Source organism: Silurus aristotelis (genome assembly GCF_946808225.1).
Source record: "Silurus aristotelis genome assembly, chromosome: 4".
In the NCBI taxonomy this organism is placed as follows: domain Eukaryota; kingdom Metazoa; phylum Chordata; class Actinopteri; order Siluriformes; family Siluridae; genus Silurus; species Silurus aristotelis.
The window spans coordinates 27122169-27148375 of NC_139577.1; the positions used below are offsets into that span (position 1 = coordinate 27122169).

The 26207-nt window shown below is 36.9% G+C and overlaps 1 protein-coding gene across 2 annotated transcripts in view; it reads left to right on the plus strand.

Moving 5' to 3' along the window:
• Nucleotides 1-26207, plus strand: part of dok7b (docking protein 7b) — a 46055-nt gene that overhangs the window by 6883 nt on the left and 12965 nt on the right. For both annotated transcript variants that reach the window (XM_083538720.1, XM_083538721.1), the window contains exons 4-5: nucleotides 1857-2057; nucleotides 17953-18072. In XM_083538720.1, coding sequence (XP_083394846.1) covers nucleotides 1857-2057; nucleotides 17953-18072 — 321 coding nt within the window. The remainder of the gene's footprint in view (nucleotides 1-1856; nucleotides 2058-17952; nucleotides 18073-26207) is intronic.

Here is a 26207-nt window from a genome sequence, read left to right on the forward strand (position 1 = left end):
ATCTAATATTTGGCCAAAAGTGCGGATCATGTATGACAAAAAAAAAACCATTGGTATTAATAACGACCTTGCTGTTATATTAACCTCCACTCTTCTGGAAAGGGTTCCATTAGATATTGGCACATAGCTGTGGAGAATTGTGTTCTTCAAGAACCTGGACACTAATGTTGAACAAAAAGGTCTGGAGTATCAGTTTATCCCAAAGGTTTAGTGGGCTTGTGGTCAGGGCTCTGTATAGGACACTTATGTTCTTCCAGTCCAGAATTCTCCAACCAAACCCTTAATGGAGCTTGATTGCACACAGGTTGATTCTCATAATTGAACAGTTTGGAACACAACACAGTTTATCTGTTTATTATAAGATTCTGTAGAGTCATACCCAAACTTTGGACCAATTACCAACTGAACAAACGGATTTATATAAGATGAAGAGATCCTTTCATTGAAAATTGATCCACACCGTGTAAAACATCTGAATTGAAAACTCAGCAGCTTTGTATGTAGTACTATTGTCCTTGTGCCATATAAAAGGGAAAGTCTTCTTTTTTTTTATATACATATTTTAGGATCCTAGACATCCTATATGTGATGGTATATAAGGCTTCTACAATGCAATAAATCTGAATATTATGGTAATGTGGTGAGCTGTGATAAATGATGATGCAATTATAGTGACGTGGAGTATATGTTCATGACATACTTAAACACATCCCAGATAATGAGTGTTTCTCTCCTGCTCTGTTGCATTTTAAATTTCCACGTCCTTCCCTGTCTCTATTTGTTTGTGCGTGTGCCCTGCTGACAGAGTGATAAAAGATTGTTTTGCGTGAAGCGCAGTGAATATTTCCCACGATGCTCGAGCTCGCTCATCAGTCTCCTTGCCTCCGCTGTGCTCCCTCGATATATGACAGCTCGCTAACTTGCCTTACATTGAGCATGATTGATGAGTCAGTCAGCATAGTGGACTACTGTTGCCCCTCTCTCTTTCTTTTTAAATATGTGTGGGTTGGTAGACAACAGAATCATCATCAGGAAATAAGCTTCGTCTTTGACTTATGACAAAGTCACTTTAAAAGCAAGTTATTGAATATACCTTTTTTTTTGAGCATGCATCCTGATCGTGATGAACGTTTAATGTCCTAGAAACCTGTTTACTGCTTACTTTCTCACATATTATTTCCCTGCTTTTTTTTTATTATAAAAAATGAACTCATTTGGCTTGAATGCCTTTAGGTACAGGAGAATAGCACAGAACTTTGAATCCGTTTACTTTGGCAGATTTAAATGAATATCACAATCCCAGTAATGCAAAAAGCATCGCTCTAGCTTGCACTGTATTTATTAAATTTTCTGAAGTGAGATTAGCATAATGCATAACATCTCTGTACACAGGACTTCTGCAGCATATACAAAAATCTTTAAAAGTCTCCTCTGTCTCACAAAGTCTCAGAAGATTTCTCTTCTTTGTTATCATCTTTGTCTATTATACTTTAAGTACAGCGCTGGTGCTGTAAGGTCTGAATGTGATGATTCTCAATTCTACAATATATTTCATGCCACATCCTTTGTGTTATATTTTAGCTTTGGAATAAATGTTAAAAACATGCTGCACATATTAAGCATATCTTAATGAAGCGCACTTACTGCATCCAAAGACATCCTATACAATTGTGTGCCTCCAACTTTGTTGTAACAGTTTGGAGAAGAACCACATGTGGCTACAGATGTTCGGTGTCCCATATCATAAAATACCAATAATTTTTGCAAGTAACATTTTTAATGTTGGTAATGTCTTTAAAAATATTTTATGAACTCTTCAGTGCTAATCTTCTACTAAAAGGTTGCTTCTTTTTCAGTGCACAGGTTCAGTGTAAACATCCAGCCAGGCACTAAGCTGGAGAGCGGTGCAGCCTCCCTGCATCTGTGTAATAACCTGCTTGTTATAGCCCGGGACATCCCTCCAGCAGTTATTGCGCACTGGAGACTGACTGACCTGAGACGTTATGGAGCAGTGCCTAATGGATTTATCTTCGAGGGAGGGACACGCTGCGGCTATTGTGAGTTCTTTTGTGTGTGTGTGTGTGTGTGTGTGTGTGTGTGTGTGTGTGTGTGTATGTGTGTGTGTGTGTTTTACGTATAAATGCCACTGCTGTAGTACTGTATTTCTACGGCTATTTTTGCAGTTTCCTGGAGTACAGTACCATTTAGAGTACCCCATGAATGTTGGGAAATCCTCTTTGTGATAAAAATGTTGTGGGGTCTTGCAAGCTGCTCCCTGAGCTCATATATGAGTAATCTCATGCCATGAGTAATGACAAAAAGCTTATTACAGAAGTCTACTAATAGGTAGTAGAATATATGTCTTGAAAATGTCAGCTGAAATATGACGCCTTTCCTTAGGGACAAGCATTTATTACTCCAAGAACAGAATTGATTTGTGAAATGAGACATTGTTTGACTGATCAAATGGAATTGAACTTGTCCTGAAGCTCTTGTGTGGTTATTTTCTACGATTCTATCCTTTACGAAATGTTATTTCTGCTTACAAGTGTCTTGCATCAGGTTATTACACCTGACATTCTTCTGTATGCATTTGGTATAAACCAATTATACCCTGCAGTACGATTGGATAGTTGTTGCCATGCTAGAAATTGTTTGTTGTACTGAACTGTATGTGTTTATTCAGTTCAATTCTGGTGATAAATTACATTGATTAGTGCAAATGCTAATAGGCAAAGGTGCAGGACTGCATTACAGGACATTACAGGACAACGCATAAGGAATAGAACACTTTTATAACAGCACATCCAAAAGCGATTTGTTTGTTATTTGGCAACATAGAACACCATGTCGTACTTTTTACAGTTTATACAGTAGTTTTGTTTAATGTTGTGGACAATTAAGGGAAATGGTGTTGATTATATTATAGTAGCTTTAGAGAGCTATTGCTCTTTTTTCACTATTGAAGTTAATAGGACAAATAAACATAGCTTGTTGTGTTACCGAAGAACCAGAACATTCATACTCCTCTGTCCTGAAGACTTTCCTGTGGTGGAGAACCTTGTCACTAAATTCCTTCCATAAATGTTAAATAAAAATCTCCTAAGAGATAACTCCACCATATTTTTTCTATTGTTAAAATACAAGGTTTCTTCATTTGTGTATTATTTGGCTTAGGTTGTTGCATTAATATAAACTCAATGATTGTAATTGTTGCAAGAACTATTGTCTGGGTTTCTGTTATAGAAAACGATTCTTTGTGACCGTTCATATAAGAGAATTGAACAGTGCTCTGTGACGTTTAACATTCTTAATGAAGGCTCTCTCCTAAGATTACCACTGCTTTCTCTCTTTTTTCATGCAATCTCAGTGACATTCCATGTAGTGGAAGTGGTGGAGGTTCCCTGTCAAGAGTCCAGAGCGAAAATTAGACACACTTTCTGTCACTCCCATCTTTTCTCTCGCCCTCTCTTTCACTAATGTGCGATCTGCTCCAGTGTGAACTCAACATTAACACTACTGCAAAGCCCACCAGCTGTCTTTTTGGCTGAATATGATGCAGCTGTTTATGAAGTTCCGTTAGACCTTAAAACCTGACTTGTATACAAGCCAAACTATCAAATAATAATAATAATAATAATAATAATAAAAAGATTTTCCTATTGAGGTATCTTTTAAAAAAAAATTTTTTGCTGGTGATTGAGGTGTTATGTGGTGCATGTCTTGAAAGCTCAGCTGTTGAATCTGGCTATGTAACAGACTTGGGCTAGTTTTATAGGTTTGGCATGTAATAGTGTGTGCTAACGGTCTTTTAACAGCTGCAGATGTTGAAATATAAAGGGACGTAGAGCCATGCTTTTCAAAGTAAAGTCTATGTAACATAGCCATGGGTCTGACTGACTCACTGTCTGACCCCCATTTTTAAAAGGCACACATATGAAGAATCCTGAGATAAGAATGTATCCTGAGATGACAAGACAGAAGGGCTATTTTGTGCGCTGACTCAAGCTATGAATCAGTATATTGTGATTCATGATCAGGTTTTCTGATTCATGATATTGTGACTAGGCACTGGTAAGCATCTGGCTCGCTACACATTGGGACACGCATTACTGCTACTGTGAATAACTTCCAATTTCCTCATCAGTTCCTCTTAAAACCTAAACATATAAAACGCATATTTAGGTTAAAATTTGGCTAGATGGTGGATTTTTTTTTTTTTTATGAAAAAAATTTATTATAGAAAATAAATAAATAATCAATTAAATAAATAAATTATATACATATAACAGATTGCCAAATAATGTTACACTATATGGACAAAAATATTGGGACATTACCAGCTATATGTGTTTTGCAAACTGTTACAATAATGTTGGAGGCACACAATTATATCAGATGTCCCTTGGATTTTCCCATTACCTGAACTGGGAGACCCAAACTTGTTCCAAAATGACGATCCCACTGTGCACAAATTGAGTTTCATGATATGGTTTATATGGTTTGGAGAGGAAGATCTTGAGTGGTCTTCTCTAGAGCGCCGACCTCAAACCCTATTGAACACTTTTGGAATGAAATGGAACGCTGACTGCACCCCAAACCTTCTAACATCACCTACATCAGTACATGACTTTACTAACACCTTTTTGACCGAATAAGCACAAATCTCCACAAGCACACTCCAAAATCTAGTGTAACATCTTCCCAGAAGAATGGATAATATTTTATCGGCAAATGGGAACTAAATGTACAAACTTTTTGTCCAAATAATGTATATAATATAACATTTGCGGAATATGTGAAGAAAATAATTTTACTTTGCTTAAAAAGTCGGGGTCCCTTACGAGGGAAATATCAAGGTCCGTGACGTCGGAGTGACGTGGGGCCGCCTTCCCGTGGGCTCACCACCTGCAGGAGGGACCGTAAGGGACGGTGCTTTGAGGATTGGGCAGTAGTCGAAGGCAGGGGCCTGCTTAGACTTCTGCCCCTGCGACCCGAATTACGGATAAGCGGGAGAAAATGAATGAATGAATGAATGAATGAATGCTTATAATTAATATTTGATCAAAAGACTTCATGAAAAATATTCTAGTTAACTTTGTTCAGTGCTTCATTCAATGTTTTTTTGATGTACAGAATCAAAAGTTTGCAGCAGCCTTTTTTCTTCTCTATCATTTTGATTAAAGGTTATTTTTCCCACCTTTGCCACAAAACCTTGTTAATTTTTATACTTCTCAGCAAGTTACATGTTGGCCTTTCTGCCTTCGGTACTAATGGGGGGTTTGTATCTTCCGCTGCCTACCTTTTTTTTTCTCACCTCACAACCTCCTCAAGAGCAGTGAAGCATGATACTTTGACCCTGTGCACACAGTGTGAAATTTGTTAGCTTGTTTCTGGGGGCTTCTCTTCACAGCTCTAATTATATGCTCCACTTGTGGTGGTCTTGCTCGGATGACCTGGACCTCATTACAAATTGCATACACTTCCAGTATTTTCGTACTTTTTTCCACAGTGGGGTTTGTGAAGAGTAATTGCTTTGGGAAGTTTCCGATCTGGTACAACATTTTAATGTCCATTTTCATCTTTTTTAAGTAGGCAAACTGTAATGACTACAACCAGTGGTGAAATCCAAAGAATGTTTTTAATGTGAAAAAATAATGTGCAGTTGGTCCAAATTTTGTGCTCAGCGTAAGTTTTCTTTTTATGAAAAATATTGCTACAAAAAGTCTCTTGCCTCAATATTGTCCTCCAACATTGGCCTCTCATGGGGAATTATAGTGTTTTCTAATGGTTGAATTAAATCAACATTTTTTGTTCTACAATATTTTTTTTAACTGGGGTTTTTAGCTTCTCAAAATGCAGATTATTGTAATAAAAAAATAAATTAATAATATGTTCCGAGTCATAGCTCTGCACAGATCATTCTACATCTATTCAATTAGTCCAATAATTCGGTGTCTTGCTACATTAGCATATAACATTTGTATAGTCAGATTAGTCAAGGCAGGATTGAGAACCATGTGAACCACAGTGAGCTTGTGAATACTCTTAATTGAGGACGGTCTATTAAAATGTAAATGTACCTGTATGGCTCCTATCATAATTTAGCATGTCAGCTGTCACGTTTCATTTGAGTCGGGTAAAGCATATGAGGGATTGGTTGGCTGGTAATGAGCAGTCATTGTGATGAGAATTTAAAGATGCTTCCTTTCTGCTAGTGCACACAACTGTACAGAAGTGAAATAGTGGAAATGGGAACACGACCACAGAATTGAATTAGACGTGCAAAAAGCTGATGTGACATTATATTTTGATATTGGATTTTTATTTTTGTTCTGTTTTGGCAGGACCTGCTCAGGTAAGCTTTAAAAAATGTCCAAATCCGCAGAGATAGCTAACATACTTAGCATTGTATCGCTTGATGTCTGAGCTTCTGCACAAATGTTAACCTTTTCATAAAATAAAAAAAAAGAAACTCATTCACAGCTCAATTTTATTTTAAAATTACAGTATGTTAAATGAAACTAATACTGTTTGTAGTTGTTATGCAATCATTTGACTTCATGTTTACTGCCCCATTTAACTTCCATCAAGTTACTATTGTACCTGGTGATTACAATTTCTCACTCTATTAACATTTTTCGTGGCAGCAGAAATGGGGGATAGGTTGGACTAGTTTATTAAAGTTTTACAGTGCATCCGGAAAGTATTCACAGATCAAGTTAACATTTAAGGTTCAGCCTTATTTCAAAATGGATTTATTTCAATATTTTCCTCAAAATTCTACAAACAATACCCCATAATGACAACGTGAAAGAAGTGTGTTTAAAATCTTTGCAAATGTATTACACTAACAATTGAGCTCGGGTGCATCCTGTTTCCACTGATCATCCTTGAGATGTTTTTACAATTGGAAAAAAACAGTTTCCTTTGTTTTTGGGGGCTTCTCTTCACAGCTCTAATTATATGTTCCACTTGTGGTAAATTCAGTTTATTGGACATGATTTGGAAAGGCACACACCTGTTTATATAAGGTCCCCACAGTTAACAGTGCATGTCAGAGTACAAACCAAACCATGAAGTTCAAGGAATTGTCTGTAGACCTCTGAGACAGGATTGTATCGAGGCACAGATCTGGGGACTACTAGAGCAGGCTGCCTGGCCAAACTGAGCGATCGGATGAGAAGGAAATTAGTCAGGGAGGTGACCAAGAACCTGATGGTCACTCTGAAAGAGCTTCATCGTTTTTCTGTGAAGAGAGAGCAACCATGGCACATGACAGCCATGCACTGTACATCAAATGATCTTAATTGACCAAATCTCAATGTGTAAGTGATGTTCAGATATTGCAAAGATTGAGATTGGGATAACAAATACATTTTTTGTGAAGTGATTAATTGATGTACTTCTTAATTATCTGTGATATTCTTGTGACCCTTGTTACCCTTATGCAAAGTCTGAGGAGGTAAAGATGTTCCAAATATGAGGTACTTTAAGTTTTTTTTTTTTTTTATGTATATGTGCTGGAAACCTGTCAAGCCTGTTAACGAAAGATTACCTCAAACACTGTTGAATATACTTGTCTAAAAGCACCCAAAATGAGTAGAGAAATATGGGCAAAATCGCCAATTCTATTTTGCCAACCTTTTTGTCCTTATTCTGTCCTGCACTTACTCATTCCACCACAGCACAAGGAGAAAGAGGTTGGCGAAACAGAATTGGGATCAGCAGAGAGATGAGAAAAGTAGACAGGACTACAAGAAGATGTGGCAGCAGGTGAAGAGGGATGTGACAAAAGCCAAGGAAAAGGCATATGAGAAGTTGTATAAGGAGTTGGAAGGAGAAAAGGATTTGTACAGATTGGCCAGGCCAGGACAGTGTAACAGCGGTGAAGTGTGCAGTAGGAACGACAGACTGTCTTAAGGTGGAGGTTGGACTGCATCAAGGATCGGCTCTGAGCCCTTTCCTGTGTGCAGTGGTGATGGACAGGTTGCCAGACAGGAGTCTCCGTAGGCTATGATGTTTGCAGATGATATAGTGATTTGTGGTGAGAGTAGGGAGCAGATTGAGAAGAGCCTAGGGGGGTGGAGGTACACGATGGAAAAAAGGGTAATGAAAGTCAGTAGGAGTAAGACAGAGTTCATGTGTGTGAATAAGAGGGAGGAGTTCAAGTACCTGGGGTCAACAGTGCAAGTAATGGAGAGTGTGTTAGAAAAGTGAAGAAAAGTGTGCAGGCAGGGTGGAGTGAGTGGAGAAGAGTAGCAGGAGTGATTTGTGATAGAAAGGTATCTGCACGGGTGAAAGGGAAAGTTTGTAGGACTGTGGTGAGACCTGCGATGTTGTATGGTTTAGAGACAGTGGCAATAACTAAAAGACAGTTAGGAGTGACGAGGATGGACAGGATAAGAAACTAGTTTATTAGAGGGACAGTTCATGTAGGAGGTTTTGGAGAGAAAATGAGAGAGGTGTGATTAAGATGGTTTGGACATGTGCAAAGGAGGGACATGGGATATATCGGTAGAAGAATGCTGAGGATAGAGCCACCAGGAACAAGGAAAAGAGGAAGACCAAGAAGGATGTTTATGGATTTGGTAAGGGAAGACATGCAGGTAGTTGGATTGAAAGAGGCAGATGTAGAGGACAGGGGGGTATAGAGACAGATGATCCGCTGTGGCGACCCCTAATGGGAGGAGCTAAAAGAAGAAGAAAAAGAAGACTACAATTATTTTGATAATTTGTAGTGTCTGGCTGATGTGGCAACGATTTTATTAAAGTCTCCCTCTGGACATAAATCATACTACAGCAACCTTTAAACAGGGAATGTGACAGCATTGAAAACACATACACCACTTTGTCCCACTAGATTTTGGGCTGTACTTGTGGAGATTTGTGCTCATTCAGCCACATGGGTGTTAGTAAATTCGGGTACTAATGTAGGGTGAGGAGGCCTGGGGTGCAGTCAGTGTTAAAGTTCATCCCAGTAGTGTTTGATAGGGCTGAGATAAGAGCTCTACAGCAGGCTACTCAAGATCTTCAACTCCAACCCATGTAAACTATATATTTATAGAGCTGGATTTTGTGCACAAGGGCATTGTCATGCTGGAACAGGTTTGGGTCTCCTAGTTCAAGTGAAGAAAAAGAACGTAATGAAACAACATCCAAGGACATCCTATACAATTGTATGTCTTCAAGTTTGTAGTAACTGTTTGGGGAAGAACCACAAATGGCTGAAAAAGTCATGTTTTTCTAAACTGTGAGTGTATTTGTATATTTGGTATATATGTACATGTAAGGAGACTGTTGTCCAAAGATTTAGCTTAAAATATTATTCTTTCATTCCACCCAAATATAAATGCTTTATCATAGTACTGTGATATCTTCTGGATATTGATCTGTATTTTCTCTAAAAGATCACTTGAATTATTACGTCAAAAATTGCTAAATCAACTTGCGATCATTGTCAAATGTGTAATGGTGGAAATGCACAGCAAAAATAAAAAAGACAGTATGCAGTCATGAGATTCTGCTCAACTCAGCAAACTGCTTTTGTCACATACATGGTCACATGTGCACACACTGTGACATGGAATTGTGCAAGCAATTTAGTATCAGGCACGCTTGGTGATTATGCCAACTTGGAGTAGGATCCCAGATCCCTTTCCAAATTTGAGTCTTCACAAACTACTTTACTGACCTTTTAATGTCCATAGCTCAGCAAGCCTGTTGTCCACTTGTCATCCAGGACATCCACGCTGCTCAGAGCCAAATAGCATTCTGCTTCTGTGCTAAAATCTTGGCTAGATGTTTTGTTCAAAATTGTTTTGTGCTCCCTGAGCTGCTGCTGTCTTTATAAAGAACAAGGTGCAAAGTTGTGCATTATAGTGGATTTAATTCTCTTCAAACCACACAAGGGATGCAGCAGAATCGATGCTGGTCTCAGGTACTAGGCAATATGTGAAGTAGGCATAGTGTATAATGTTTTCCTATTGACCAGTGATATAACAGCAATCTTGACTGATTTCAGGATATAATAATAACAAATAATTATTATCAGCCACATGTCCTTGATCACTCAAAGCTGAATCACATTGTCTGGCACATTCTTACATTCTTCATAAGACTCTTTGTCTCATGTGCGTATTGTCTGTTGGTGCTTGTTTTTCCTTGATGTCGTCAGCATCTTGTTCAGACTAGATATTTTTTGTTTGTATTAGCTTTTTTATGTTTGCGCTATAACTAAAAGGAATATCGCTCCTTCCATGACACATGAATAATGATAAAAGCAAACGATGACAACTATATTGTTTGAAAATATCAGCAGCACATATTATAGCATTTTCTTACAGTGAAAAAAGGTTGTTAAAAACCATTACATTGTGAGTGTTTAGGGTTAAGAGTTAAGGCTATTTAACCCTCTCTGCTTCAAAGGGCGCTGTATCATGGCTGTGCTCTGACTTCAGCTTCATACTAGCCTGGGAGATGCAAAGAAATAATTTTACTGTGCTGTAACATACATGTGACAAATGAAAGAACATCTTTTTTAAAAAGATAAAAAAAATAAGTGCAAGGTGCACTGAATTGTTTGCACAAAGTAGAACTGTTAAGCAACCTTTTTCTTTTTAAACCTGTGACACTGCACACTTGACCTTGTGCTCATTTTCAGTATTCATACTCACAGATACTGCACTTGAATCCACTGCTCTCTCACTCTATATTAAAGATACTATTTAAACATCTCACCTTTAAGAGTTTAATGTCAGCAGCACATAACAGCATCTAGCATAGGCACTAAATAAAGTTTTCCATGACACCTTGATAGCTTAATTGTAAGTAAGAATTCCTATTCGTACTTAAATAAATGAGTTTCAGATCCCTAGATACAAGACAAAGGTCCTTCACACAAATAGAACCACATGACATCACTCCTTTACCTCTCCTATTGGTTGTATTTTTACTTTCCCAAAGCGATCAGTCATGGCACTGTCATCATATATCTCCATACTTGACATCATTCTGATCATTACTGTCATGTAAATCTCTCAACTTGACATCTCCATAACCATAACTGACACAATATGCACACATCATTGGGTCTTTAATCATACATTTGTCTACGTGACAGCAGCGTGATGAAAGACAACCTCTTTATCTTTACTGAAGACGAACTTGCACTGGCTCAGGATAGAGACAAGAGAATAGAACATGCTGGAACGAAGGGGTCGCTTGTATTTACGGGGTGTTGATGGATTATGAAACCGGCCGCTTAGGACGTTGTGGTTATTTTCGTAAAGGCCTCTTACTCCTATAGTCGAGGCCTCGTAGTCTCCATGGTGATGTTACGGGATCTGGCAAAGCTATATTTACTTGATGCAAGAGTGCTGGAACTCTGGGTCTCATTAGGCATTGGGGGAGTCGTAATTGCGCTGAGAATCTGCAGAGTGACACAATACACCATGTTTTCTTTCTGTAAAGTTTCTGTCTTTGCAGCTGGAAAGTGCTTTCCAGATCATTGCTCCCAATTGTTAGAGTTCCAGTGTTATAAATATAGGTTTTTATAAAAGACACAATATTTTATACAGGGCTCTCTAGTTTTCTAGCATGCTCATTATGGTCAATCAGCAGTGCTACAGATAAAAAGCACATGAATGTCAATGACAAAGATATTTAACAAATGACCCTTACAGCCCTAAATCATATGTGCTTAAACACATATTATCTGGCAACAGGTGTAGGTGGACGATAAACTAATTAAGCCTATATATAGATTAAGTACACAGGACTGTTAAATGCTTGATTTTGATTTGTCAGATGGTTTAGTTTAATGTTTATAACAGCAGCTCTGCCAGCAGTTTGCCCATTCTAATACTTAAATGTCTCAGTAGTAACGTACACAGAACTTGTATGATGGACTCCAGTGTCAGTTTTTTGCAATAGTCCAAGCTGAAACTTCCACAGGAGAATCTTCAGGACTGGCAGATCTGCATTGCATTCTTTACCATTCAGTAAAATTAAAGGATGTGGGGTTTTTTTTTTTATATCTTATCAATCAGATTTTGAGACATTGGACTTCTGATCAGAAGGTTGTGAGTTCAAATGGCAGCACCACTTAGCTTTCATTGCTGAGCCCTTGAGCAAGGCCCTTAATCCTCAATTGCAGTTTCATAAATTAGATAACTATAAATCGTTCTGGTTAATCGTTTAAATCAAATTTCATAAATGTCAAAAAAGAGGAAAAGAGAGATTTGGTAATGAAATGAATGTTGATAGCTGCTATTATGCTGTTCATTAAATGTTACATTAGGATGAAAATGAAAATAAAATATTATATTGTAGAATCAATTCCAAAACAGGCTGCGTTACATCACCCTATTGTTGATTCTTACACTTATAAGGAAGAAACTTATATAAAGGCACTAAACTTAAATGCACTTTTATACAACTTTATAACAGCTTTATCTCAGTAAAGCTGCTTTAAAACAATGTCTGTTGTAAAAAGCACTATATAAATAATAATGTTCTTATCCTATTACCATGATAGTATCCTAAAAGCGTGTTTGTATTCTTTATATATACACACATCTATATACCAAAATCTAAGATTTTAATGAGCTCTAGATTTGTTTCAGGTAATTGATGTTCATTTTTAAATCTAAATCTAAATCTACAATAAAATGGCTTCCTGTGAACCAAGCAGTCTGGTTAATATACGTACTATGGAAACAGCCCACATTTAAGTCACTATGGATTCACACAAAGTCAAGTCAAGTCAAGTCAAGTCAAGTCAAGTCAAGTCAAGTCAAGTCAAGTCAAGTCAAGTCAAGTCAAGTCAAGTCAAGTCAAGTCAATTTCTATAGTGCTTTTCACAACAGACATTGTCTCAAAGCAGCTTTACAGAAATCAACAGTTAAGGAGAATAGTGTGCTTTTTCTACAGTCTTATACAGTCATTGTGGTTATAAAACTAGGAGCTACTGAGCAACTCATAAAATAGCGCAACATTTGCGATCATCACAGATCCAACACCAGCTTCTCCATGCCAGAGCCTTTAAACACACCAGGAGGTCCAATGTCAAAACTCCACACGTAAAGTGGGATCCAATTGGCACTGGTACGTTTTTAGATGGTAAGGGATGTTTGTGAGTTCGGCATCTACTTCTTTAAAGGTCCATAATTTTCATGAGGTGGGACATGACTGGGGCTGGAGCAACCTCAGGATGCCTCGGGATGGGGAGAAAAAGAGAGGCAGTGGAGAAAAATTTGCGTAGCTGCTGTTCATGATATTAACAGCACAAGATGATAATGTGCATTTGATTAGATGTACTGGAGCACAAGTTTATGATATGTGACGTATGTTATGTGCAGGCTTTGCTTAAAAGATACGTTTTTAATCTGCACTTAAACTGGAAGAGTGTGTCTGAGCCCTGAACACTGTCAGGAAGACTATTCCAAAATTTAGGAGCTAAATGTGAAAATGCTCTACCGCCTTTAGTGGACTTTGCTATTCTAGGAACTACTAGAAGTCCAGAGTTTTGAGATCTCTAGGAGCGTGACGGATTGTAGCGTGTTAGAAGACTGGATAGATACATGGGAGCTAAACCATTTAGTGTTTTATAAGTAAGAAGCAGTAGTTTGTACTCGATTCGAAACTTAACAGAAGCCAGTGTAGGGATGATAAGATTGGGGTTATATGATCATATTTTCTCGACCTTGTGAGAACTCTGGCTGCCGCATTCTGGATTAACTGAAGCTTGTTTATTAATGATGCAGGACATCCACCTAGTAATGCATTACAATAGTCTATTCTGGAGGTCATGAACGCATGGACGAGCTTCTCTGCATCAGATATAGATATGCTTCATAGCTTAAAGTCAGCATGAACTATGTCTTCAGTCATTCATTAAACTTTCTACTGCCTAATATAAATCATTACGTCATCATCTCTACTCTTGCCAATTTAGGGACTTGATTCCATGCTTTGGCCTGGTTCCCTTTAAGCATACATGATCAATCTTACCACATGGCATTGAGAAGTTCCCCTTCATCACCTTACAGTCCAAAAATGGAGTCCCTCAGGGGTAAGGACTTGGTCCACTCCTGATTGTCTTGTATACAGACATCATTGCTTCCCAGACTTTTTATAATCCCGGTGACACTATACGCTTTCTGATCAATTTAATCAAAAAGCCATACAAATTTCTTCTTCATAACATCTGAAAAATATAACATTTCCAGCACTTGTGTTATTTAGTCTTAACTACTAAAACTTTCTTTCTACAGTATGTTCTTCATATGTATTATTTTCTTCCCCAAGCATTCAGTATTCTGCTTCACTCTCTTATAACCCCTAAGGTCTCTGTACCACATCATCATGTACCTTGGTTAACAATATGCACTGGTACAGCAACTCAGGTCTTTAACCTCAATATGCCTGACATGTTCTTCTCTTAAGCCTGAACATTCTTGTAATGCTCAAACTCACTGCTTCAGTGTTCTGGCTGGTGTTCTGTAGTGTTCTCATTATAGATCAAAAAACAAGCCTTGATGTCTACTTGGGATGGTTCTGTAAAAGTAAAATGGAAGGTTTTTAGAGCTTTGGGAAAGTAATAGAGGCCTCTTACTTTCCCAAAGCTCTAAAACCTTCCACTTTAAGCGGTCTCTAGGAAAACACTAACATTCTACACATTTCCTTTGCATCAATCTTGTTGCAACATCTTTATTTGTTATTTATTTGTGTTATTATTTATGCATTAAGATGTTTCTACTGATTATTTTGTATTGATTATGCACTTAGATAGAAATTGTTTTTGTGTAATCATATAAAGCACTTTTACCCCATTCAGGCATCAACATTGATTTATTCAGGTTATGACTCATTGGTTCTTTAAATCTTTATACTTTCAGTTCTTGTAAGAATTTCTATTCCCCTTTAGACACATTTCTGAATGCTACGCACATGAAGAGTATTATAACACTTTTAAATCCAGACATTTCTGCACTAAATTGCCTAAAAAGCCAAAAGTTAGTCCCCCTATAGTTTTTTTAATGTATAAAGACCACAAAATGAGTGAACCTTGCAATAATACAGTATAAAGCAATATTAAGAAAAATATAATTGAGAAAAATAAGTTTTGTTATGACCTCTGCCACCAGGCCTGAAGAAGTTTGTGTTTGATATCTGAATAGATAAATTAAGAAGAATGTGCTTCAAATGAGATGCAAATGTTACCAGTGATACTTTATAGCCCTTAAGTTTAGCATTCATAATGCATATTAATGTATCTGTGTTACCAGTGATAATCTGTAAAATCGAATAAAAAAACCCCTCATTCATTAATTCATGATAAAAAGGCATAATTTTGTCTTCAACTGGTTGATATATACTTCCACAAGTGTTCTCGTTACACAACTTCCAGAAGTGTACTCTTTAATACAACTAAATGTGCATACATTCACTTTTATTGATGCAAGAATTTAGGTATAATTACATATGAGTGCTTTATATATATTGCACCATATATTTTTTGTTTAAAATAGATTGGAACCGTCAATGTATTCATTATTACTTTGCATATATTAGATTGTTGTAATGTATTCATTAAAGCAAAATATAAAAAATGAACGCATAATTATTCAAAGATCAAAAATCTAGGGTTTTGTATAGGAGCTTGCCCATTTTTGTAGGTGTTATAAGGGTTACTAATACAAACCGTTATGAATTAAAATTCTTTATCCACATTTTATGTGTGTGCACTTAACTCTATCTAAAAAATCCTCATGTTCCTAGATGTGTTGTACTGTATATTGCCACAGGGTCTTGCAGGGACATATTTGATCATAAACTGAGAAGTGGATTGAAGGACAATGAAAATTATTCGTCTTGTAGGTGTTTAACGATTTAGAACAATAAATAATTTATGGTTAAGAGAAGATAATATAATATGGAGAGAAGGTAATAGCATTCTGCCAATTTGTCAATGTCCAGTTTGTATTTTCATAGCATGCATGCACTCGGCATAGCAGATTGTGTTAATGCCTTTGGATCGACAACGAGATTAACCTGACCATGTGACTGCACAGTATGGCAGTACAGTGAGTCTTGACTGATGAGTGTGTTAACGAGGGTGACCTCCAGTGGCCCGTTTTCACAAATATGGGAATGTGGCCATTGCTTAGGGGTGTGGAATCGAGGCCCACAACATAACTGGGATCCGATCCAATCCATAGTCTACTCCTCTAATTTTGGCTTTATACTGATACATTGCTTGTGAATGAACAGATATTGCCTTCCAAATACACTATATGGACAAAACATTTGTGGACACTTGACCATTAGGTTTGTATGTGGTTATTAAACATCTTATACCACATTTAGTCCCTATTTGCTGGTATAATACCTCCTGTTGTGTACTGATGTTTCAGTTCATCACAAAGGTCTTCAGTGGGGTTAAGATTAGCTTTCTATAGCAAGATTTGCCTCTTAACTCGTCTCAGAGCTCTATAGCAGGTCTTCCACTCCTCAAAATTTTTGAATATGCAGACTATATCTTTGTAGAGATGGCTTTGTGCACAGGGGCATTGTCATTCTGAAACAGGTTTGGGTCACCTAGTTTAAGTGAAAGGAAAGTTTTCGGATCCAGAGGAATCCTATACAATTGTTAACGATACTGTTTAAATATTAAGAACTAAGCAGGAGGTGTGCTAGCTTGCTAGCAGGAACAGACATAAATAGAGCTACCTTATATGTACAAAAGGTTTGGGACACTTTTTTAGCCCTATGTGTTTTTTACCCCAAAATTGTTTCCAGAGGAATCCTATACAATTGTGTGTCCCCAACATTGTGGTAACAATTTGGAGAAGAACCACATATAGCTGGAAAGGTCAGGTGTCTCAATGAATATATATATATATATATATATATATATATATATATATATATATATATATATATATATATATATATATATATTCATCCTTAGTCACCATCTAATCATAAACACAGTGGTGTAAATTAAGCTAGATTATATTTAGATTTAATCAAAACAACTAAATTACAGCACCCATTTTTGTTTAAGCATATATTTGTTTATGCAAATACAAATATCGATATTTGGAGTACTATACTAGACACAATAAAAGTGTAATTTGTTGTACTTTGTCTTAGCTTCATCATCATTCCTTAATATATACATTTTATGTAAAATGCATGATAGTGTGCAGTCTACAGTTTATACACGGATCTTTACACATGTAGTTATTTTCGAATCAAATCAAATTTTATTTGTCAAATACAGAGTACAACATGCAGTGAAATACATTTTGCGACTGGCCAACATATAAATAGAAAAAGTAAAAAGAAAATAAAAAATTAAATGTAAATAAAAATATATAAAATATAACTATGAAGTATTAAATATACAGATAAAAAATACATACATTTATATACTAACACATTTATATTCTATAAAATATATATACAAGAATTAGACAGAAAGGGTGGGTGTGTATATGACAAAGATATTGACAGAAGTCCATATTAAGTGTCCCAGTGTGATTGTCAGTAAAGTGTTATTGTGCTGTACGGAAGTGACACTGAGGTGTTGCCAGTCTTGTGTTAAAGTGACAGTTGTGCAATTGCACAAAAAATTGGCAAAAAAGAAGAAATTGTAGATTTTTTTGGCAATGTTCGAGTCATGTTCAGCCATAGCCAAACATTGTTCTGTGTGGTGCCTTGCACTGACCTGTGCATTTATTGTCCTGAGTAATGAAATTGACCTTCATAGCTGATAATTATAGAGATATAATTCCTGATGTACATTAATCTCCTGGTAAAAACTATGCTGTGTTAATGTCATTCATTGTAGTTGCAATCCTTATTGAACTGAATGCCATTATTTAAAAGGGAAAGTGAATTAAATGATTGAGCTGTCTCTGTCTCTCTCTCTACTTCCTCAAGGGACTGGTGTCTTCTTTCTGGCCTGTGCAGATGGGGAACAGATCAGCTTTCTGTTCGACTGTATCGCTCGAGGAAGCTCTCCGAGGAGAACACCGTTTGGTTTGCGCCCCTCCCTATCAGGTCCATACTTCGTGTGTGTGTGTGTGTGTGTGTGTGTGTGTGTGTGTGTGTGTGTGTGTATGTGTGTGATACTCATTCTTTATTCTAACACCGTGCACTTTTTGATTATTGATTAATGAATTCATTAGTAAAAAAAACAATTAAAGCTAGTTTATGTAAGAAATAGAACACTTGAGGGCTTACTGCTGTGGAAGAATAATGAAAGATGAGCTGCTATTACCAACCCAAATTATTATTTTCCAGTTTGGTCAATTTATATACTGTACCATCCTGAAACAAAACAAGTCCAATAATGACTTACATTGTCACAGCTATTAACAATTGTCCTATCACCAGCATGGAGGAGGGGTCGCTAAATGGTTTAGATGTTGGATTTCTGATCAGAAGGTTATGAGTTCAAATCCCACCACCTTAAGCGCCACTGCCATATCGCTTTGTATAAAAGCATCTGATAAAATGCCAGGAATGTGAGCATGCAACTGTCAAAGTATTTGGATCTGAAAACCTGCATCTCCTTACACAAAACTTCATATTGACAATAAATGTTAGCACATTCATTATAGCCATTCCTATATAATCTATAATATAAATATTTTTTAATAAACCTGAGATTTGCATTCCAAACAAAACTACTGTTTCGAAACAATTAGTTCTGAACAATTAGAGTCGAGCATTTAACAGCACAGGCATCAAAGATCCCATATTAAAGTCTAGAAATTACCCAATGTGGTTACAGATACGAGTGACCTAACCTTTAGAGCTCTTGGATCACTGTCATTAACAAAAAAGCTCAAGCATTGAGCAGTGAAGTGACCGAAAAGGAAAACTGTTACACATGGGTGAACATGTCACTTCTGAGAGCACTGTGACACACTCCAAACAGTTAAAATAGTGCAGTTTATGGCATTATTCAGATCTTTTTAATGACAGCGCTCATTGATACTACTCAGCATACTCAGGTTAGCTGCCCTTGCACTCTTTGTTAAAGATACTGTTTAAACATTAAGAACTAATCAGGAGGTGTGCTAGCTTGCTAGCAGGAACAGACATAAATAGAGCTACCTTATATGTACAAAAGGTTTGGGACACCCTACTTTTCCAGCCCTATGTGTTTTTTCCCCCAAAATTGTTGGAGTCATACAATTGTATAGGATGTCTTTAAACTGGATGTATTTTAACAATACATTTTCCCTTCACCTGAACCTTGAGACCCAATCCTGTGCAAAAAGCCAGTGCTATAAACATGGTTTACATGGATTGAAGTGGAATATCTAGATTGGCCTGCAATATAGCTGTAAGCTTTGGGATGAAGTGGAATGCTGCACCCCAGGCCTTCTCAACTTACATTTAAACCTGACTTTACAAAACACTTGTGGCTAAATGAGCAAAGATCTCTATAAAAACAGTGGAACATCTTCCCAAATGAGTTGAGGTTATTAAAACAGCAATGGGGACTAAATGTAGAGTTGTTTTTTTAAAAAAAGCACATAGGAATTTTATGGTCAGGTGTCCACAAACTTTTAGTTTAATAGTGTAAATTAAATGTTATTATTGTTTATTTGTTGTGGGTTTTTTTTGTTTGTTTTGGTATTAAATATAAAAAAAATCCTCTCAGACTACAACACATGGTATTGATGCAGCCCAGACAGTGGCTCCAGACATTTCTTGATAAAATAAAAAGACACTTTAATTAACTTTCATTGATTCGTTTATTCATCGATTCAATATGCTGCATAGACTACAGCAGATTAAAATCAATGGTCATAATGTCATAATTATAAAATATATATAAAAAAAAGATTTGTTCCACACTCCTGTAGTTCTTTAATGTTTTGGAAAAGCTGAGAACTGTTTGTTCTCCTGTATAAAACAGCCATCAACTATTTGTCATAATCCAGCTCTTTGTATATCTTGCACATTTCTCAATATATATCGCATTATTACTGAGGCTTGAATCAATCACATTTGTCTGGAAATTATTATTATTATTATTATTATCATTATTATTTGCTTTTTTTTTTATTCTGCTCAAGTAATGAAAAACTCGTTGCTCTTGCATTAGCAGTGTGGAAGTCACTATTCAGGTGCAGCTCAGAGAGAGATGTCAAGAAGCAGCTTGGCGCATGAATTTAGTCAGGATTAATGGTCTGTAGCTGAATGAGCAGAGAATGAAAGGTGCTGTGTGGAGAAAGCTTTTTTTGTGTGTTGATTCTCTAACTCACCTTGAGCACCAGAGTGGAGTGATATAAACCACTTGCAGTATAACGGCTCACTCTTATGGTTTTTGTATCAGTACACCACAATATTTGCTTTACAGCCTCATACTTTTAAAGCTAATGAATTTCAATAGCACTTCATAATTTCAGCAGTGTGCATTACAATGAAAATCAGGGATGCATAATGCACAATTTGACTGAATAGCAATCATGGCTACTTAAATAGTTGAATTATATAGTTTTCTTTTACTATAATTTTAGCATAACGGGAGGTGGTAGCTTAGTGGTCAAGGCTCTGAGTTACTCATCGAAAAGTCAGGAGTTCAAGCCCCTGTATCAGCAAGCTCATTCTTGGCCCTTTAACAAGGCACTTACAATTTTGTTAGGTAGGGATGCTGTGTCATGGCTGGCCCAGCGCTCTGACCCCAACTTCCTAATATCACTGCGATATGCAAAGAATTATTAACTGTTTTGTTAAGGCATTGATGTATAGCAACAGGGGTCGTTGTTAAAAAACCTTTAACAAACTCAGTTTAGCTTAAAGAGGCACGTTACAAGGCTAGTCTAAACACGCTAGCTTGCTAAGATGAAATCTAAAAATTGTGTAAAGCAAAGCATTATAAGATATTATATAATTAGAACAGTAAATTTATAAAATTGCATTAATCTCCAAGTGAATTCTTGGTGCATTCCCTTGTTTATAGAATTCTTATCTGGTAGTGTTGCACTAGGTATTTTTTTTTTATCTAAAAATACATATTTCTAGATTATAAACCTGTATTTTAGCATTACTTCATTATTTGATAGATGCCATAAAAAAAGAAACTATAGGAAATAAATAGACATATAGAAGGAAAGGGGAATTATACATATACTAGTATGGAGGCACACCAATGGATGCTAGTTTAAACTGAAACAAACAGACAAAAAGCTTCTGTATACTGAAAATGAAAGGCATGCTGGCTCTTGTGACAGGCTTACGAGGCAGGAGATCATAAGGTGTGTAGCCTCCCGCTTCCAGACTACAAAGCATAAAGAACCTAAAAGGAAGATAGGGGCAGCATGGAGGTGTTAGCATCTCCCTCTCACAGTGCCAGGTTCTTAGTTCAAACCTGCCTTTTTAAGTATTTTCCCCATGTCCATGTTGGTTCTGGAGTTTGCTGCCTGCAGGTTTGTGCGTAATGTTTTGCGATGGATTAGGATTCCATCCACATTGTATTGCCAACACATTCCTAGCATTCCACCAAGTGAAATATTGATGTACACCAGGATCTAAAACATAAGTCAAAATCAAAAAGGAACAAAGGCAATAAACATAATTTATTAATTTATTCATCTTCAGAAAGCACTTTATCCTGGTTAGAATCATGGTGGATCAAGAGCAGAATCCTGGAACCCTGGGAATAAGCCAGGAACACACCAGAAGCATTACAGGGCCGCTTTGTTTGGATAAATAAAATAGTCACGATAAAGCACATTTTTACACCCATACACTGTGACTCTTTTTTCAAGAAAGTTTTCCAGTATATATTAGTCATATACACATATATACACAAAATTGCTTTCTGTAGTAACAGTGTTATTTAGTTTGCCTGTGGTTGGATCTAATACAGCAGCAGTAGCGTTTACTACTCTTCACATTAAATCACTTTAATGATCATTAATGAGTTGTAATGAATGGTAATTAAATGATTTATAAAGGCTTCCCCAGGCTTAGTCTGACTTAACATCTGTATTATTCATGCCAGTCTCCTCAGCATGCACCAGACAAACAATACACTCTGTTTCCTCTTAAATTCTAATCCTAACACACTCCTGATATTGTTGTAAGAAATGATTGAGCTGTTTGCATTTTTTTAATTATCTTACATCAGAGATTTTTAGTGGAGGATCAGTTGGTGGTGAGAAATCTGTGAATACTGGGTATACTAAATTAGTATCATTATTAAAAATTAATATAAAACAATTGTGGATTCTTTATTTGAACAAGAAATTCGCAGTGCTTTTTTTTTTAGGGTTAAAAGTAGCACTAGGGCTATCACTAGCACTGGCTCCTTAGCTAGGGCAGCGGGGAGCACGTATTCTGGCTCGGGAGTGTGTTTGTACTCTTCTCGCAGGTCGTCTCACATTTTATTTGTCAGATTAGCACGCCGCCAGCTTTACGTATTAATATATGATGTGACGAAGGACGTTTGCCAGGCAGAACCCTCCCCTGATGCTTCGCATAGCTCAGCGCACTCGAACGGGATCAGGTGTCGAGTGTCACAGGCGGAATCAAAGCCACGGAGAGCCGCTGCATAAAGCTGATCATTGATGTTTGCATTATAAAGAGATTCTAGAAATATCTATTTACAGTCACTTATATCCGCTTACAGTTACACATGAGTCATAACAGCCAGGGCTCAGCAGAGTGGCACCACTGACTCATTTATTTTGTTAAGTTGTACAGGAGGTGGAGTCATATTTTGACATTTGCTGTTTACTAAGTGGGGTGGTCCTCCTGTTTGTGTGTGTGTGTGTGTGTGTGTGTGTGTGTGTGTGTGTGTGACTTTATATAAGCAATAATAAAAAAGAAAGCTCCTTTTTAGTTCGGATTTGGTACGATTTTATTTATAGTGCCCAATTCTAAAATCTGGCTGGATCAGAGGTGTTGAATAAGTTTCTATAACCATAGCTCTGATAGGTTTATATTAATGTGCTAGATTTTATATGGTATTGTTATCTATCTATTTGTCTGTTTGTCTGTCTCTTTAATTTACATTTTTTAAGCTGAAATAATTGAAAAAAATCACAATGACAAGTATCCATACCCTTTGCTACATATACCCTGTGCATCCAATTTCTCGGGATCTGTACTTTGGTTTCTATTTTGACACATGGCTGCTTGGAATTTAATTAAATTTTTTATTTGCACTGTGAAAAGGCAAGAAACACACACCTCAGAGACTAGTACTTAAAAAAAAAAAACAAGAAGTGGAAGTGGTAGCTCAGTGGTTAATGCTTTGGGTTACTGATCAGAAATTTGGGATTTAAGCTCTGGTATTGCCAAGCGGCCACTCTTGGGCCCTTGGGTAAGGCCTTTAACTATCTGTGCTCCAGGTGCGCTGTATCATGGTTAACCCTTTGCTCTGACCCCAGCTTCCCACCGTTGGGATATGCGAAGAAAGAATTTAACTATGCAGTAATGTATGTATGAATGACAAGAAATATGCACCATTCTTTCTTTCAAAGACTGGTTAGCCAGGTCCAAAATCTTTTTCCATTGTCAAGATTCAGGTTTTATTGCCACACTGCAGAGTTGATGGTAATTGGGTTTATTGTAGCTTTACAATCTACAGAGTGCACTAAACCATGCAGTACAACAAGGTAAAACATCTTGTGTGTTACAGCCTTCTGTTATGTTCAATGATGGAATGCACAAGCACCGCCTCTGCCTCGACCTCGCCTCAGCCTCGCTTTGCCACACCTGAGAGTTTTCAGCAGTGTCTAAAGATAGATTTCAACTCCGTAGCCAACTCTGGCCCAGTCCACAGCACTTACACAGCTGCAGTGCCAATGGGCACCATCACTTCTAATTTCACACCAGGGATCCAAAACACTGCATAAAGCCAAGCTTAGGCACAATCAAACACTGAAGGCTAAGAAGCCCTTAGATCAGAACTCATCAACCTTTCCGAAGCACTTAATTTGGCTTTTCCATATTCCTTGGGAATAAAGCTGAACTACAATTGGCAATCTTCAGAAACATTGAAATGGCCAAAACATAAAAACTAATAAAAACATCAAACATACATAAAAAATTGAGTAGTGGCAGCATAAACACACACAAGTGTACTAACACCCTGCATTAGCTTGCCTCATTGCCTTTTATTCCTTACATCAGACACACAAATGATCAAATGAGGAGTCTCTGCAATAAAATAGGGGTAAAAAATTTATAAATATTAATAAGTATCTCAAATTAAAGAAGAACAAATCTGTAAAACACTTCAAGAAGATTCAAATAAAACTATACATAAACAAACTTATTGATACACTGTATATCTATTAGGGGTTTAAAGGTACATGTATTCACACCAACGTTTTTCGGTACAGAGCTTTCGGTTCTGTGCACATGTGCGGAACATAGTTAAAATCTGAGTTCCTCTAGAACGTTTCAAGTGGTGGACCGCAAGTTTGTGTCTCCGCCTTGCACTTTAAACGCATTTTATTTGATTATTATTATTAAACTTAAAAATGTACACAACAATGCCAGGGGTATAAAAAGAAAGAGTTAGTGTCACTGTGGCTACTCACTCCGTCCTGCAAATAAGATTTGTTTTGCGCATGCAGGAAAACGCTAAAGAATAATTAAATAATAATAAATAATTAGCATTAGCCGCTAACCGGAAAGTGGCTAGCAGGTAATGTTAGCGCTGTGGATTCTTTAGCGTTTTCTGTCCAGCTTCAAGAAGTACTCTTAAAAAGGAGGAAATCCTGACAATTCCACATTGTATTGTATTGGGAGTGAATAAATGAAGGATGGAAGGAATGAAGAAATTTGTTAAAGAATGCTGAAATAAGAACAGAAGTTTTATTTTTTCTTTATTTTCCAGATTTAATTCTATTGAAGGGACCATAGTGATCCTGGATAAATGATTTATAATAAGGCAGAAGAATTCATGAATTATCTAAGCTTTTTACATTATGGGGACTTTGGCTGGTCTCGATAAACAAAAATAAACAAGCATTTTCTGAGAAAAAATATAGAAAGGTTATAGTTGGAGTTAGATCTAGGCCTAGCATAGAATAAATAAACTGCATTAACAGTGATGTTGGTGGAAGATTCCATATTTGTGTAATTGTATATTTTCTAGGTGTGTTATTAACTGTTTCTCACACTTTCATACTTATTATTTATGAATGTGCACTACTGTATCATGATCCTATTATGTGTAGTTTGAAAAACTGTTTCATGACTATTGTGTGTAACGGGAATATCTGTTGATGTATAAGCTTACAAATTTTGTAATCTTTATTAATAATAGAACAAGCTGAAAGTTGTATATTTTCTATTTAGTCTCGGTCTGTCGGTTTTCTATGTTTTTACCTCATTCAGCTTCAGACAGTTTAAACAGTGATATGTACTTAAGAAGCTGCACTTTTTTTTGTTTAGGTGTTTAAAGGAACATGTATAGTCATCCAGTTACCAGGAAGCAGAAACTAATATTGCATTAGAAAGTGAGTTAAAAGCCTATTGCAAAGGCTAATGTTCTTCTAAAACACAAGACACTAGCCATTTGTGACCGTCCATACTGTTACCTGTGCGGTATCACAGTGGTGCGTAACACCCTCTGAGGAAAGCGTTATCAGCTATATATACCTCTTTTGCATACATGACCTCACATGCACAAAATGTATGCCTGGTGCTGCTTTAATTGATGGACAAGAGTGAGTATGCTATCGTTCCCTCTCTGTGAGCATAGGAAAATGAGCTCTCTTGGTTCCCAGGCACTGAAATCAGGTTTTTATTTCTCAAATATAAAGTAACTGACTCAAAATACTGCATGCTTTAATAAATTAAACTCCATAATCTCCTGATTTAAACTGTAGTTATTGATCTTACCGTACACCTGGGCCCAATGCTTAGGTTTGAAAAGAATAATAAGTGGTAGGAGGCGGTAACTCATTGGTTAAGGCTATGGGTTACTGATCGGAAGGTCGGGGATTCAAGCCCCTGGTATTGCCAAGCTGCCACTCTTGGGACCCTTGAGTGAGTTCGTTAACCCTCTGTGCTCCAGGCACACTGTATCATGGCTGACCCTGCACTCTGACCCCAGCTTCCTAACATTGCTGGGATAAGCAAAGAAATAACAATTTACATGTGGGTTTATTGAAGTATAATAAAAAAAAAATAATTTTAGCTGTCTTTTGCACTCA